Here is a 14,599-nt window from a genome sequence, read left to right as displayed (position 1 = left end):
AAAATTTAAATAAATTACCATTTTTAGCATCAATCACATATGTAAGAATAAACAGAAGGCATAATTTTGAGCTGCAGTTCCTCATGCCTTTCCAGCAGTCTGTACAGTTATCCCTGAAACCCTTCAGGTGAACCTTCCCCTCCCAGCAGTCCCTGGAGCTGTCTGCTCAGTTGGCACCACACTCTAAATACCAAATACAACAGAGATGCATTGGAAATGCCTGTGGAGGGGTTTATGCTGTGAACTGGTTGTTCCTTACCTTGCAGGCTATCACTACATCTGCTTGAGGAATGAGAGGAACCAGCCTCTGACACTGCCAGCCCTCTTTGTGTACATCGAGGTCAAAGACTACGTCCCTGACACTTATGCAGGTGACTCTGACTTATCCAGGCAGTTCTCTTGCTGGGGAATAGAGGGGTTAATTGAAACACCAAGTGCATGGGCTCTGGAGGACTTGCCAGGCTGGGATGGCAGTGAGGCTGTGAGCAGAGATCTGCACTGGGTGGAGCAGTGTCTCCTCACTCCCAGGAGATGGCCTGCTTTACAGCACCTTGCCTGAGGCTTAGGGTGAGGGCCAGCTCTGATTTTCAGCAGCCTCCAAAGGAGGAAACAGCCCAGGCACTTGGCACTGCAACACAAGTGAAACTTTGCATGCAGGACGCAGGAGGAGGCAATTGTTCCCTGGGCAAAGTGCCATGCTCCAGGGAGAGAACTGGATTTTGGCATTGGCTCTGAACAGGGGTGGGTTTAAATGCCAGGCAAAGACCATCTGCAGGGTGTTGTGCCTTTTCCTTAAACCCTGGGTGCCAGAGCCACAGCACCAGGGCTTTGAAACTGAAGTGTTTGCCTTGTTCCTAGATGTGATTGAGGCCTTATCCAACCCCATCAGATATGTGAACCTGATGGAGCAGAGAGCTAAGCAGCTGGCTGCACTGACTCTGGAAGATGAGGAGGAGGTCAAGAAAGAGGTAAGGGAGGCTTCTGAGCCTCTGGAGATCATGCTGTGGTGTTTAAAAGCTCCTTCTTTGCTTAGGAAGGCAATCACTGAAAATCCCCGATTACAGAACACCTGTACACATGTCACCCTGAGGAGGGCTGGGGCACAGGACACCCCACACAGCAGCTCTGCACTGGGGTGTGCTGTCACTAAAAACAGTGTGATGTGCACTGAGCACCTTGCTGCTCTGAGCTGAGACACAGGAGGAGCTATTTGTGTTATTTGTGTGCTGTGCAGCTTTGCTCTGCAGCACCTGAAATCTCTGTGAGACAATGCCCCTGGTTTTCCAGTGTGCTGCTGGTTCCCCTTGCAAAAAATGACAGCTCTGTGTCAGGAGGTCTTCCTGAAAATACTAGAAATTGCAGGGAATTTCAGACTGTCTTTGGAGAGGTCATTCTGCTGAGAAACATTTGTGTATCTCAGATTATGATGTCTCACATGATCCTCTGTGAGCAAACATGTCCTGAGGAGACACAGGGTAATCCTGCAGTGATTGGGAAGGGGCCTGGAGCTCAGCCCTTCATAGATGTGAGAAATGAGGAGGGAGGAGACCATGGAGTAAATAAAGAGCCCTATTGTAGCTGAAAGCTGTGGGAACCCCAGTTTTAGGTAAGTGTGGTTACCTGCAGACTAAGCTGTGAACCTTTTTGCTGTATAATTGAAGGTGTTGTGCACCCAAATGCACAGAGGTTGTTCTGAGAATAACTGAGAGTTCAGCTGTGGTTCCTGGTGGACTCTGCATGGTCAAACATTCTGTTCCAGACTCTGTCACTGGGGCTTCCAGCTGTGTTTGGGAACATCAGCTTTGTCTGCCAGAGGTGGCTGGGCCAGGTGTTGTGCACACCCAGTGATCAAAAGGCTCTCAGCAATCTCCAGCTAAGGCAGAGAAATGCTTTTCAATCCTAAGCTGCCCTCTGCTCTGGTGCCTGCCTTCTGCAATCCTCAGATGTGCAAAGCCTCTCTGAACTAGATTTTGTAGCCAAGAATACATTCCCAAAGCAGACCAGATGAGGGAAAGTCATTACAATTCAGTAGCCAGCCCCTCACTCTGGGTGCAGTGTCACAAGCTCTGCTGAATGAGGACACTGAAATGCTCAATAGGATCTTAGACATTTATCTAGGACGCACCACACATGAGATTCTATATTAATAGCAGAGCCTTTTTTAACAGAATCCTTTAAATACCTTAGAGGTCATTTTTACTTTTGAAAAACTACAGATTTTCCTGGTATATACAGGCTTATTTGTTAGTTAGAAAACTTCTTGTCATAGAGTATCTTCTGCAGCAAATGGAAGAAGGGGGGATGACTGTCAAGGAGCTTGGAAGCTCATGGGATAAAGGAGGTTGTTTTGGAGAAGCACAGAAATACTTTGTGAACGAAAACTGTAGTGATTGTGGTCTGTTTGCTAAAAATGTGTAATGGTTGAGTTAGCTACAGCACCAAGGGACAGGGACAAAACTGCCTCTGGAAGTGTCAATCTGAGGTCACCACAGTTACCTTCTATTTTGAAGGCACTTTTTGGGAAAGGTATTTTGGTCTGTGCTTGGAAATCTTGAATTCCCTGACCATGTTCTGTGATGATAACATTTTCCTCATCTGTCAGTCTGTTTTCTTCACTTCTATTGGCCCACAACAATCACACCAATCCATAATTGCAAGTGCATTCCCTGGCAGCACAGCTGAACAAACCCAAGTGTGTTTGCCAGCAATGAGCACCTGATTGCACCTGGATTCCCATTCCCAGTGCCAGGCTTCCACACTGGAAATGATGGTGTGCAGAGCTGAGCTGGCTCCCAGCACAGGTTCTGCTCCCCACTCCTCTTTCCTTCCCCTCACACACATTTCTGACCTGAGCAGCTGTCAGAGGAAAAGTCAGAGGTTTTTGCTTTGCTCTCCTTGGTGTAGAAATTTAAACCCAACCTCTGTGGGAAGTTCCACAGGCTTCTCACAGAACAGCAGTGAACTAAGCTCCCCAGCAGTGAATTGTTTTAAACCAAGAAATCAGCTTTTCTTCAGGCTTCACACGACCTTGTCTGTCAATGGTCAGTGCAATCACATGAACAAAGAATGCTGAAGAACTGACTGAGGTTCTCTTTTCTGGATTTATTTACAAAGTTCGCATTGTGAGTATGACAGGAGTTCCTGCCTTTACTTTCCCTGGCCAGCTCTTGCCTTCCAGCCTGGCCTGAGAAGAGCTGGTTTTGGGGAAAGGAAAGCCTGCAGTGGGAGTTTTGTACCTTTCAGTGATCACACTGTAAATCTCTCAGGGCATACAGGTAGTGAAGGCTGCCCTCTCCTCCCCTGCCAAGTGTCCTTTACAGACAGGAGGAGCAATCCAAAGGAATTTGCAGAGAATTCCTTGGTAAGGGCTAATCCCAGCCTGAAGCAGCTCCTTTACTCTGTAGAAATAAGAATAGACCAGATGGAATCCTCTCTGGGTATGGATCTCTCTACCCTCTTTGGGTATGGATCTCTCTACCCTCTCTGGGTATGGATCTCTCTGCTTAGCAAATGCTCTGTATTGCAGTAGACGTGGCACTGTGAAATAGAAACCAGTTCATGGGAATATTAAAACTGTAAATTAGAAGGCTGGATTACATCATGTTTTTAAAACAGCCTAAAAGGAAAACCCCTCTTTTTTAAAAGGAAAAAATCATGTTTATTTTAGCATTCTTTTAGCATAGTGTGGTGAATTATGGGAAGAGAAAGTGCTTTTTAATGAGATTAGATTGCTTGATGTAGTGAAAATTGTTCCTTATTCACTTTGTCATCCTGCCTCAGATTTCTGCTTCAGTTTCTGCAGACAGATGTTTTATGTCCCAAAGTGACAGGTTATATTAATAGTTCCTCAACAAGGTGTGATGCAGCATTTCACAGCACCTACAAACCAGGTCTCAAGAGAAGGTAACACCCACTTCCCATGCAGTGGGGCACAGAGCTGCCAGGAGCTGGGAATTCTGGCTTTATTTGCATGAAATGTTGATGTTCTGTGTAGCAAACATTGTTTTTATTAAACTAATGAACTGCAGCCTGAGGAGAGCCATGAGGATCACCACATCTGTGTGTGTTTATCACAGCTACAGCTTTTGCCTGTCACATTGTTCCTCTGTCAGAAATGCTGGCTAAATGAGGTTTTTCTGTATTTTACTGCAGTCATTCCTGCTTGGTGTAAATGAAGTTGTTGGCACTGCTTTTCACTTGCATCATGCTCCTGCCTACAGTATCTCTCTGCTGTCACTCTGGTAGGAATAGGCTGGTGAGACAGGAATTTCGGAATGCACAGTGTAGTGTCAGGGCCAGGCTGAAGGAGCCCAGCAGCAGCACAAAACCCTTGGATCAAAATCCATTCTGCCTCTATTGGTGCAGCACAGGCTGATGTTCTGCAAGCCTGGAGTAATCATGGGGCAAAAATAAAGAACCAACTGTGCTCTCCTGCCTCCTCATGTAATGTGATTACCATCAGAGGAGGAGATGGAAGCAGCTGAAGGAACAAATCCAAAACTTCCCTGAGACACCATGGCAACCGGCCCTGGCAGGGACAGCAGGAAGCAGAAACATTTCAAAATAAAAATTGCTTTGAATGACCTTCTGTTTGCTGAGGGCTGGGTGCCTGCTTCAGTCCTGATGGTCACAGGGACAGTTTGAGATGTTCAGGGTGTAGTGCAAGGCTGAGCCTTCAGGAGACTGGAGAGAAGGAACAGGGTGTGGAAAATGCTTCACTCTTTGGATCCCACAGATGTGCTCGTGCAGCAGAATGGAGGTACTGTTTACAGGTTACCTTGGAGTGTAGTTACAGGAATGTCAGATCTTGGGAGCCAGAAGGATGTTCCTGCTCTGTGGGAAAGGTGAAGAATGGTAGTGCTGGGTGTGTCTATGAAATTTAGAAGTAATCTTGTGTATGTGTTTTGCTCACAGCAGGGATTTGGGGAGCATTCTCCTGGCAGCACCTATGTTATTTCTAGAAAGATTTTATGGCTCCTCACTGCAATACAGCCTTCACATCTGGTGCAGCTAATTTATGTTGCACTAAAAAATGTCCCTGATGAGTTATATCTGCTTAAAATACTTTTTCAGAATAATGCATGTTCCATTTCTTCTTGAAATTTACCCTGCACAAATGAGCCACCTGGGTTACCACAGCTCTTAAGGATGTCTTCTTCCATTGTTTTATTTTAGAATGATTTTTAGATACAACATTTGCAGCATTCTGCATTTAAAAACCAGGCTAAACTGGACCTGCAAGTAAGTGAAGTCTGTTATTTGGGAAGAATAATGTGAATTATGATATGATTTCAGGTTGACCACGGGGATGCACCGTCTGAAGCCAACAATGAGCCCAGGCCAACACCAGCAGAAAATGGGGTCAATTTTACTGCCTCCCTCACACCCAAACCAGCTACTCAGGTTGTGCACAGCCAGCCAGCACCAGGTAAAAAATAACAAACAAAACAAAGGAAAAGAGGAAAAAAAGTCCCATCTTTTCTAAATTAGTCTGGGTAATAATTTTTCAAGTGCTTTGTGTTTAAAGAACAAAGGTGGGGAATTGTGTGTGTTTGTTTGTCTAAAATAAGTAGAAACTTTCCCACCACTTTTCTCTGCTTCAAATATACAAATATCTTCTACTTAACAGTTGCATTGGTGGTGGAACTGAAATTCTTTATGAGCAAGAAAATGTGCTGGGGTTTTTTTGTTGTTGCTGCAAGTGCAGGAATCTCTTGGAATTGTTTTTACACTGTGCCTAATTCATGCACGTGGTGACATCTTACTCCACACTCAAAACCCAGTGTTAGGCACTGGTGTGCTTTGTATGGACACATCTCCCGTAGAAAATGCTTGTTAAACACCATGTTTAGGATTTTATGGCTGCAGTATCTCTAGGCAGCTCACAAGGAGCTGGGTTCATGCTGTGTGCAGGCATTCTGCACTGCCACACACTGTGTAATGTGGTTGTAGTGTCAGCCTAATGCCACTCACATGACTCCTGTGAGCGGTGTCAGGGAGTTCATCCTCCTTGTCACTAACACAGCTCAGCTGGGCTTTTGGAAGGTCACCTTTCTGTCCTGGGCCACAGGGGGGAGGACATCTTCATGTTGCTCCTCTCCTGCTCAAAAGATGTGTTTTCTCCAATGATTAAAGTCTGCCCATGTCAGGCTGTGTCCTGTGTCACCTGCCATGTTCTAACCCTCAAGCAGCACAGGCATGGCTGTTGTTTTAAAAGAATTGGAATTAAACATCTCTTTTACCTCTAGGTTCTGTGAAAGCACCTGCAAAGACAGAAGATCTTATCCAGAGTGTCCTCACAGGTAATACATACACAGGTCACACTGAAAGAATGATAAGCTTTCTTGTCAAGAAAAACATCTTTTTTGTGAAATAGGTACCTGGCTTAGGCATTTCTTCCAGTGAGTAGGACTGCAGTAACTCCTAGAAAATGCACATGCCAAGTGTTCTTCCTCAGGGCTGAAGTAAACCGTGTTTGGGCACATCTCATGAGATGGGTGCCAACAGGGAATTTTTAAGGAATTGTGGTTTCATGACCACCAAGTTACCATCTAAGCCAGAAAAAAAGAGCAGCATTATTGTGAGAACAGAGGCTGAATTTGTAGTGAATGTAGTGAATACTGGTGGAACCCTTTTGTCACAGTGCTTTCAACCCAGTTAGCTTATTGCAGGTAAAACTTCTCAGTTTATGCCATGTTTCCTTCACCCCCAGCAAACAAGCAGGTTTTGTTCATTCCTGCTCATGGCAATCCCTGGCTCCTCTGACTGAAATCCTGCATCGCTGGAAAGCTGAAGTGCCTTTTGTGATTGTCATTGCAGAAGTGGAAGCACAGACCATCGAGGAGCTAAAGCAGCAGAAGTCCTTTGTGAAGCTCCAGAAGAAGCACTACAAGGAGATGAAGGACCTGGTGAAGAGGCACCACAAGAAAACCACTGACCTGATCAAGGAGCACACGGCCAAGTACAACGAGATCCAGAACGACTACCTGCGGCGGAGGGCCGTGCTGGAGAAAACTGCCAAGAGGGACAGCAAGAAGAGGTGGGTGAAGCACCCCTCCTCAGCACTGGCTGCTGGAGACCTTTCCTCAGACTCCTTGGCTTCTTTTAGGGCACAGAAATCATGCAGAGGGGGCAGAGCACAGAGAAAATGCAAAGCAGCAGGTTCCTGGTTAATGGGGGAGATGAGAGCCACGGCTCCATGGTGCAGCCCTGGAAAAGCTCAGGCCACAGGAGAGGTGGAATTAGGGGAAAGAAGCACCTGGAGATTGTAAAAAACACCTGACTGCTGTTAAATCATGATTGATCTGGAACACCTGGGAGTGTCCTAACGACTGCCTGGCTTTGCCTCTGCAGGAACACCCCTTCTGTGCTTTCTCTTTCCAAGCCTTGCACCACCCTCTCCCTTTCTCTGTCCTGATACAATTTTTGTATTAGTGATTTATTAACTATTATTATCAATTTAAATGCAAAAAACTGCAATGAATCCTTACTAACCTTTCCACAATGATTGCCTTGTTCTTATGGAAAGGAGCTGTATGTTAATAAAGATCAATTCATAACTCCTGGCAAAGCATGTACACACACAGAGCCAGTCAGTGCCAGAGACTCTTGTAAATGAACTTTTTATTTCTCCCATTGGTGCATCCTTTTTGTCTTAACAACATTTATTTTTTTCAAGTAACTAGATAAGCACTAAAGTCCTCTTAACTTTGACATGAAATTGATGGAGCTGCAGCTCTTAAATATGATGATATTGAACAAACTTTTAAAAAAATTACTTTTTGGGCGGAGATATCAGAGAAAAAAGCTGCAAGCCTGCTCTGGCTGCCAACCTTGTTGATGGTACCTCTAAATGTAAGTGACTGGGACTCAGGCCATGCTTGTCCCTGGACAGGAGCTTACTCATTTCTGCCTTCCTGATGACAGAATGTCATTGGCCTTAATAAGAGCTAGACACTCACAATATATCTGTGTTCTGCTGGCCTTCACTGCTGCCAGCTTTCAGGCTTCCAGGTTCTGTATTTGAGTGTAACAAACTCCCTTTAATGGCTGGCTGTCAGCTGCAAGCCCAGGGATATTTTATCTGCAGTGTTTTCCACCACCAAAGTGGGTGACAGTGGCAGGCAAAACAACAGCACGTTTCTGCCTTTCCTCCTATTCACATTTAAGCAGAAAATCAAGCTGGATGAATAAAATGACTCATTTGTTTTTGAGCAAAAAAGGGTTTGAGGTTTTTTTGCTGTGTTGTGATCTGACTGCAAACCACTGCTGATGTCAGGCAGCAAAACCCTGCAGTCTCCTACGTGGAGCTGCCTCAGTGGTGTCAGAGACCTGGAGTTTTATGTGCAGAAACAGACAAGTCTGGAGGTTACATTTCAAAAAAGGCACAAATATGTTTTCAGGGATTTTCAAGCTTGCAACTACATATTATCTCAAGCAGCAGACTTCTAATAGAGCACAGGAGAAAGGGGATTTTTTATAATTTTAAATTATTGCTGATGTTATTTGCCTGTAACTGCAAAGTATAAATCACTACTTCACAGGAGTCCCTGTATCAGATGGCCATAAAAATGTGTTGTCTCTGGTCAGGAGCAATCTCTGCTTTTTGCCCTTGTCTAAAACTGAGCCAAGATTCAGTAAAGCCTGAATTGTCTGCAGGAAGTTTGAAATATTTATTTATACACGTGCACTAGTGTTTTGTTGGTGTTGCTCTGAAGTTTCTTTAATGATCACATCCCATAAAAAGCAGCCAGTATTTCAGCCAGTGTTTAGAAATAGGCCTGATTCCTTTTTCCCAGAAACACAAGAGAAATGTCAGCTTTAAAATATGTGTTGTGCAATGGCATTAAATGCTGACTGTAATATTCATTCATGCTGTCTTCTGGCTCTGCAATGTTTAAATTACCCTCACCCAGCACACTTAACCTCTTAGCAGAATATTCAAACACAATCAAAGCACAAGAAATAAAAGGAGGCTACCTTGGCACTGGTGTCCTCGGAGGGATGAGAGCAGGATCACATTATTTCAGGAGAGGTAACTCTGAGTGACAGCAGCTGCACACTTGAACCTGGGAGAGAGGAGAGGCAGAGCCAGCTCTCTGCATTGGAGTCTCTGCACATTTCTGAGGAGCAAACTCATTTTTCTCCTGTGTCAGCCCTCCCTGTTCAAGGTTTTGTTGTTTTGTCCATCTCCTGCGCTGTTCTGACGTTTCCCAGGCAACTGATTTAGCACCTGAGCATGGCAGCAAACACAGCAGCAGGGCAGGGACACAGCAGCATCTCATTTCTGTAATGTATTTTCCTTGGGTTTCCTTCAGTGCTGGCCTCAGAGTGATACTGAATTTGCTGCTTATTTTTCTCTTGGGCATTTTAGTGTCATCTCCTTTCACAGTTACATCTGTCCTTCCTTCTGTCTTAAGAAAGAGTAAAAGAGATCCAAACTGTTTCTTAGTGTTGCTTTTTAGCTTCCTTCCTGTGTTTCTGCCTTGCTCCTGGGAGCTGCCTGTGTGAGGTTTGCTCCCCACTGGGGTGTGAGCTTTCCTTCTGAAGGCAGCAGCCCAGGGAGCACTTTGCTGTGTGTGCTATGCATGGCATTTCCTGAAGGGGGGACAAAACACCAAATAAAGGGATGTTCCTGCCATGGCAAGCATTTGGTAAATGCAGATGTAATGTTCAGCTTTTAAATTTATTGCTGAGTGCGTGCAGGGATGACTTTGTTTCCAAAATACTCAGCATTCACCCCTTCTGCTGAAGGCTCTGCAGCTTTGAAGTTCAGGTTATGTCTGGAAGGGGGCAAACAAGTTCCATGGGAAGTCTTGGCACTTGCCTTTATAGCTCACTATACAGAGTCTGGTTGCCACCACCCTGGTGGGTCAGTGGGATGAGGTTTAAAAGATGCAGCCATCCCATTAATAAATCATTAATAGCTTCTCTTTAATTAAATGCTTGCCCTTCCTAGGGCTAGAATCACCCATCTTCTTGCTGTGTGTGTGGTGCTGAGGAACTCGTTAACAGGCTGTTCATAAAGATCTGCCTTCAAGAGGCAGGTGGAGCCACGTGGAGGCAGGGTTGGTGCCTGGTGACCTGTGCTGTGTCCCTGCAGGTCTGAGACCAGCAGCCCTGACCACAGCTCCTCCACCATCGAGCAGGAGCTGGCTGCCCTGGACTCTGAGATGACCCAGAAGCTGGTGGAGCTGAAGGAGAAGCAGCAGCAGCAGCTGCTGAACCTCAGGCAGGAGCAGTACTACAGTGAGAAGTACCAGAAGCGGGAGCACATCAAGCTGGTAGGTTTGAGCTCGGGGGGGCACTGGGGGCACCAGGACAAGTTCTCATCAGCTGGGGCTTCCTCCTGCCTGGGGTCCCTTCCAGAGCCCCACTTCTCTGCTCTGCTGCAGCTCCAAGGGGCTGCTGGGTCACTGTGCCACTTCCAGCAGCTTGGAGGGCTTTGGGTGCAAGGCACAAGGGCAGCAGCAGCATTGTTGCTACCTCTGGTTACATAACTCTCATTTTACTGCAGCTTTTGGATGAAGTTCCTGTTGTGTTCTGCCACTTTTCCAAACCTGCAACGCACAAGGAGGCAGGATTAGCCAGAAAATAAATTGAAACACCATGAAAATAGATTGAAACATTCCCCAGGACAGAGGGTTGTGCCAAAGAGTGTTCCTGTGACAGATGAACACTCTGAGGGGATGCAGGACATCTTCTGGGTATGGTGAAGAAATATTTTGCATTCATTGGTCCAAGTCAGTTTTGTTTTTACAGCTGGAGTTTGGCTGACAACTGCAGCAGGATCATAGGGCCTCTGAGCTGAAACAGACGAGCTGGGCAGATGGAAGCTGATGCTCATGGATATTAGGCAGAAATGAACATTTTTAAAGGGTTTTATGGGAGTGCAAGCTGTTTCTCAGCTCCACACAACCCCCTCTTGCAATTTTTTCTATTACCTGATGTTTTGCCTCCCTCTTGCTGGGTGATTTGTCTCCTCTGTCCTGGCAGCCACAGAGAGCAGGTAAGAGGAGTGATTTGTGATCTGTGTGCCCTGCACAGGCTGATTTCCATGGTCACAGCACAGAGCTGGGATGTTTGTCCCCATCCCTGTGTGAGTCACAGTGCTCCAGGGTGGGTGGGTGTACGTACCCACCCCTGGGGGACAGTCCCCATCCCACTGACAGCTGGTGGCTGCTTCTCAGAGATTTGGATTTTTATAAAAAAGAACCATTCTAGACCCACATAGTTGGCTTTATCTCCTGAGGTAACTCATTTCTCATTCCAGAATGGGGAATGGCATTTCTCAAAGCCAAGGTACATTTCTGCCATTATCCTGTTGGGTGCTGGCACAGTAAATTCATTTTTTAGCACAGAACTTTTGGGCAGGTTTCCCTCTGAGCTGTGCAGGAGTTAATATACCAATTCAAACTTCCCTTTTGAGCTGAGAGATTCTCTCTGATGGCTTTATTTTAGAGGAGAGCCTATTGTTGGTACCTTTCTGCTTTTATCTAAGGAATGAAAAGTTGGATTGGAGCAGCTATGCCTTGTTATCCACTCCTGGTTCATCACCCTGGGAGGGTGATTTTACAAAATCAGACTTAGCCTAAAAGGGTGATCAAACCAAGAGAGCCCCAATTCCCACTTTATTCCCTGAGCCCTGCCCACAGCTCCCCTCCTGTCAGCATCCCCAGCACAGCTGTGCCTTTTGTTACTGCTTTGGGCACCAAGGAGAGCAAACCCACAGCAGATTTCAAACAGTGGCTCAGAGATTTTTTTCCTTCTGTGAACAAAGTGTAGGTTATGCTTCTCTGTGCTTGCCTTTCATACCCGTCATGTCTGATTTTCACCATCCCCCTGACCACCCCAAAATCCAAAGCATTCCTTGTAATAATCCAAAGCATTCCTTGTAATAATCCTCATTACAGGAGGAACATTTCAGCCCTCACAGAAAAACTGGATGTTCTGTGACACAGGAACTCAGTTGGCAATTAGCATTGTGTAAATTCCATTTGTGACCCCTTATGTTTTTTCACAGGCATTTTCATTCCTAGCAAAGGTAAAATACTTGAACTGTATTTTGGGTTTACATTTAATGTTGTGAAAGTGTGTCACCTCGATGTACAGAGCAGTAGCAGTTTCTGGGTGAGTTGGACATGCACCATTCTGGCTGAACTCCACAAGTTGATCATATGTTTACACTGATAATGATGTTTGCTGGCTTTTGATCGTTGGTAATTCATCTGGGAATGGTGTAACACTTCCCTGTCTGCTGCAGGCTTTTCAGGAAATTTAGCTGCCTCTGTGATGTTTAGCTGAAAATATGTATTTTTATTTTTGGGGTTTTTTTCCTAGCTAATTCAGAAGCTGACAGATGTAGCAGAGGAGTGTCAGAACAACCAGCTAAAGAAACTGAAAGAAACATGTGAAAAGTAAGTGCTGTTCCCTTTACCACTGACTGCTGCTGCTTGTGGGATTTGTTTAGATACTTTTTGTACTCCCCTTTATTTTTTATGCTTTAGAGAAAAGAAAGAACTGAAGAAAAAAATGGACAAGAAGAGGCAGGAGAAGATCACAGAAGCAAAGTCCAAGGATAAAAATCAAATGGAAGAGTAAGTAAATCCCTGGATCCATATCACTGCGCGGGATTTTTCACAGCTGGTAAATCAAAGGAAGGTCTTGACCCTAAATCCAAGGCAGCCTTCAGTCAGACCTCCCCAGAGTCCTTTCCCTGATAATAATTTCATTTCCTGGGGCTGATCCAATCTCCTGTTCATGAGCTTTACTTTAGGGCAGTTAAAAATACAAGAGGAGCAAACAGAACAAAACAAAAAAGGAAACCCTCTAGTGTTTGAGTTTTACCATGTAACAAAGGCACAACTGTGCTTGGCTTTCTGCAGGTGAAAGGGTTTACACAGGGTCTGGAGCCTCTCAAGAGAGAATCTGTATTTGGTAGCCATGAAAGGAAATCACAGACACACACAGTGAAGGGTTTCAGGTAGTTTCAGGATCAGCACATTAAAAATATCAATAAACATCCTATTAAAAAAAAATAAAGATGAGAATAATTTATTATGAAAATGAGGAGAAATAGTTAACATAGTTAGAGCTGTTCAGAGGGCATGGAATTCATTTTAAAGAAAGCAGCTGGCCATTACGGAAATGCTGCAGCAGTAAAAATCAATTGCAGGAGGAAATGATTTGCTGAGAGGTAAATGAGGCACTGGTGACAAAGGCTCAGGGACACACAAGTAGCAGTTCTTTTCTCTTTCCCTTTCCCTTTTTTCCTCATTTTTCCCAAGGACTTTCCTCTGTCAGGCTTTTCCAAGAGCCCTTGAGAGAGGTGAGATGGGAACCCTATTGAAAGTCAGCTTTCCCCTGTGTGTGCCACAGCCTGTCCTCACTTTGGGAGCAGGGTGTGAGACCTTCCTCCTGCTGAATCCCTTCTGAGTCTCTCTGGCTCCACTGCTGCTCATCTAAAGCTTCTGCATAAATTTGGGAAGGAATATTACAGAGAGAGAATAATCAGTTGTTTTAGTTGTTCTTGATTTGTTGACACCCACCCAGGGCTTGCCTAAATCCTCCTGATTTTAGTGCCACCTGAGGGGCAGTGCACTGGTCCTGACTGAGGCAATCAGGATTTGGGGTGACTGTCCTGAAACAGATCAACTGCAGCAGCCACAAATTGTTATTGTGTGTGTGCATTTACCCCTCTGGGGGTTCTTGGGCTCAGCCTTTGACTGAGGCTTCCCAGATAACTCTCTGAGTGTGCCATAAAGCTCAGTTTGCCTAAACCCAGCTCTGTGGGGGCCAGGCTGTGCCTGCCCTGCTCCCCTGGGAGCTTGGTGCCAGTGTCAGCAGCACAGCCTGCCCTGGCAGCACAGAGGCTGCTGCTCTGCCACAGCGTGGCACTGTGCCCCTGCTCACAGCTCTGCAGCTCCCAGGCACGCTGGGCACTGTGGCAGCACCTGGAAAACACAGCACCATCCCTTGGGGAGAGCAGGGCCTGGTGTGGGGCACGCTGAGCCCTTGGTGCCATAAAGAGCAGCTGGCACAAGGACACGATCTGGGAGTGCGGAGAAGGAGATCAGGCAGGTCCTTGAGCATGGCCTGGGTGAGGCAAAGAGCTCAGGGAGGTAAAAGCCATTGTGTGGGGTCTAGCACAGTGGGTTGTGCTGCTGGAATAGTGCAGTAATGCTGGAATCATGCAGTAATAATGCAGTAATGCTGGAATCATGCAGTAATGCTGGAATGCTTCCCCAGGGAGAAGACGGAGATGATCCGCTCCTACATCCAGGAGGTGGTGCAGTACATCAAGAGGGTAGGTCAGGCTCTGCTGCTTCTGGGGCAGGAAAGGGCACCTTGCACCTTCTAGCTTGGGTTCCAGCAGATGCACTGTAGGCTCTGCTTCCCATTCCAGGTAAAGGAAAGCTGGGATTCCAATTAAAGGAAAACTGGGATTTCAGTCAGCCCCTCATTAATTGTTAGTCAGCATTTGGGGGATGGTGCTGAGGAGAGAAGAATTCAATACAATTTCATCTCTGAATATCCTGTGTGTATCCATGGAAAATGCACCCATTTTTTTTAATGGGCTTTCTGGCTCACAAATGCAAAG

The 14,599-nt window shown here is 45.8% G+C and overlaps 1 protein-coding gene and 1 long non-coding RNA gene across 5 annotated transcripts in view; one reads left to right on the top strand and one right to left on the bottom strand.

Annotated features, from left to right (window-relative positions):
- Positions 1 to 9,695, bottom strand: part of LOC139596097 (uncharacterized) — a 58,764-nt gene extending 49,069 nt beyond the window's left edge. Inside the window, exon 1 of the long non-coding RNA XR_011681254.1 lies at positions 8,980 to 9,695. This is a non-coding gene — a long non-coding RNA (uncharacterized lncRNA). The remainder of the gene's footprint in view (positions 1 to 8,979) is intronic.
- PLCB1 (phospholipase C beta 1) overlaps positions 1 to 14,599 on the top strand; it is a 327,045-nt gene that overhangs the window by 259,576 nt on the left and 52,870 nt on the right. For all 4 annotated transcript variants that reach the window (XM_071439887.1, XM_071439801.1, XM_071440055.1 and 1 more), the window contains exons 22-30: positions 267 to 371; positions 859 to 968; positions 5,296 to 5,428; positions 6,249 to 6,302; positions 6,820 to 7,039; positions 10,103 to 10,283; positions 12,340 to 12,416; positions 12,507 to 12,596; positions 14,248 to 14,305. In XM_071439887.1, coding sequence (XP_071295988.1) covers positions 267 to 371; positions 859 to 968; positions 5,296 to 5,428; positions 6,249 to 6,302; positions 6,820 to 7,039; positions 10,103 to 10,283; positions 12,340 to 12,416; positions 12,507 to 12,596; positions 14,248 to 14,305 — 1,028 coding nt within the window. The remainder of the gene's footprint in view (positions 1 to 266; positions 372 to 858; positions 969 to 5,295; positions 5,429 to 6,248; positions 6,303 to 6,819; positions 7,040 to 10,102; positions 10,284 to 12,339; positions 12,417 to 12,506; positions 12,597 to 14,247; positions 14,306 to 14,599) is intronic.

The sequence above is a fragment of the Agelaius tricolor genome, unplaced genomic scaffold, assembly GCF_023055355.1.
Source record: "Agelaius tricolor isolate 1412-34295 unplaced genomic scaffold, bAgeTri1.0.p SCAF_1, whole genome shotgun sequence".
NCBI lineage: Eukaryota > Metazoa > Chordata > Aves > Passeriformes > Icteridae > Agelaius > Agelaius tricolor.
The sequence above is the reverse complement of the archived record's forward strand: the minus strand, read 5'-3'. Positions and strand labels throughout refer to the sequence as shown.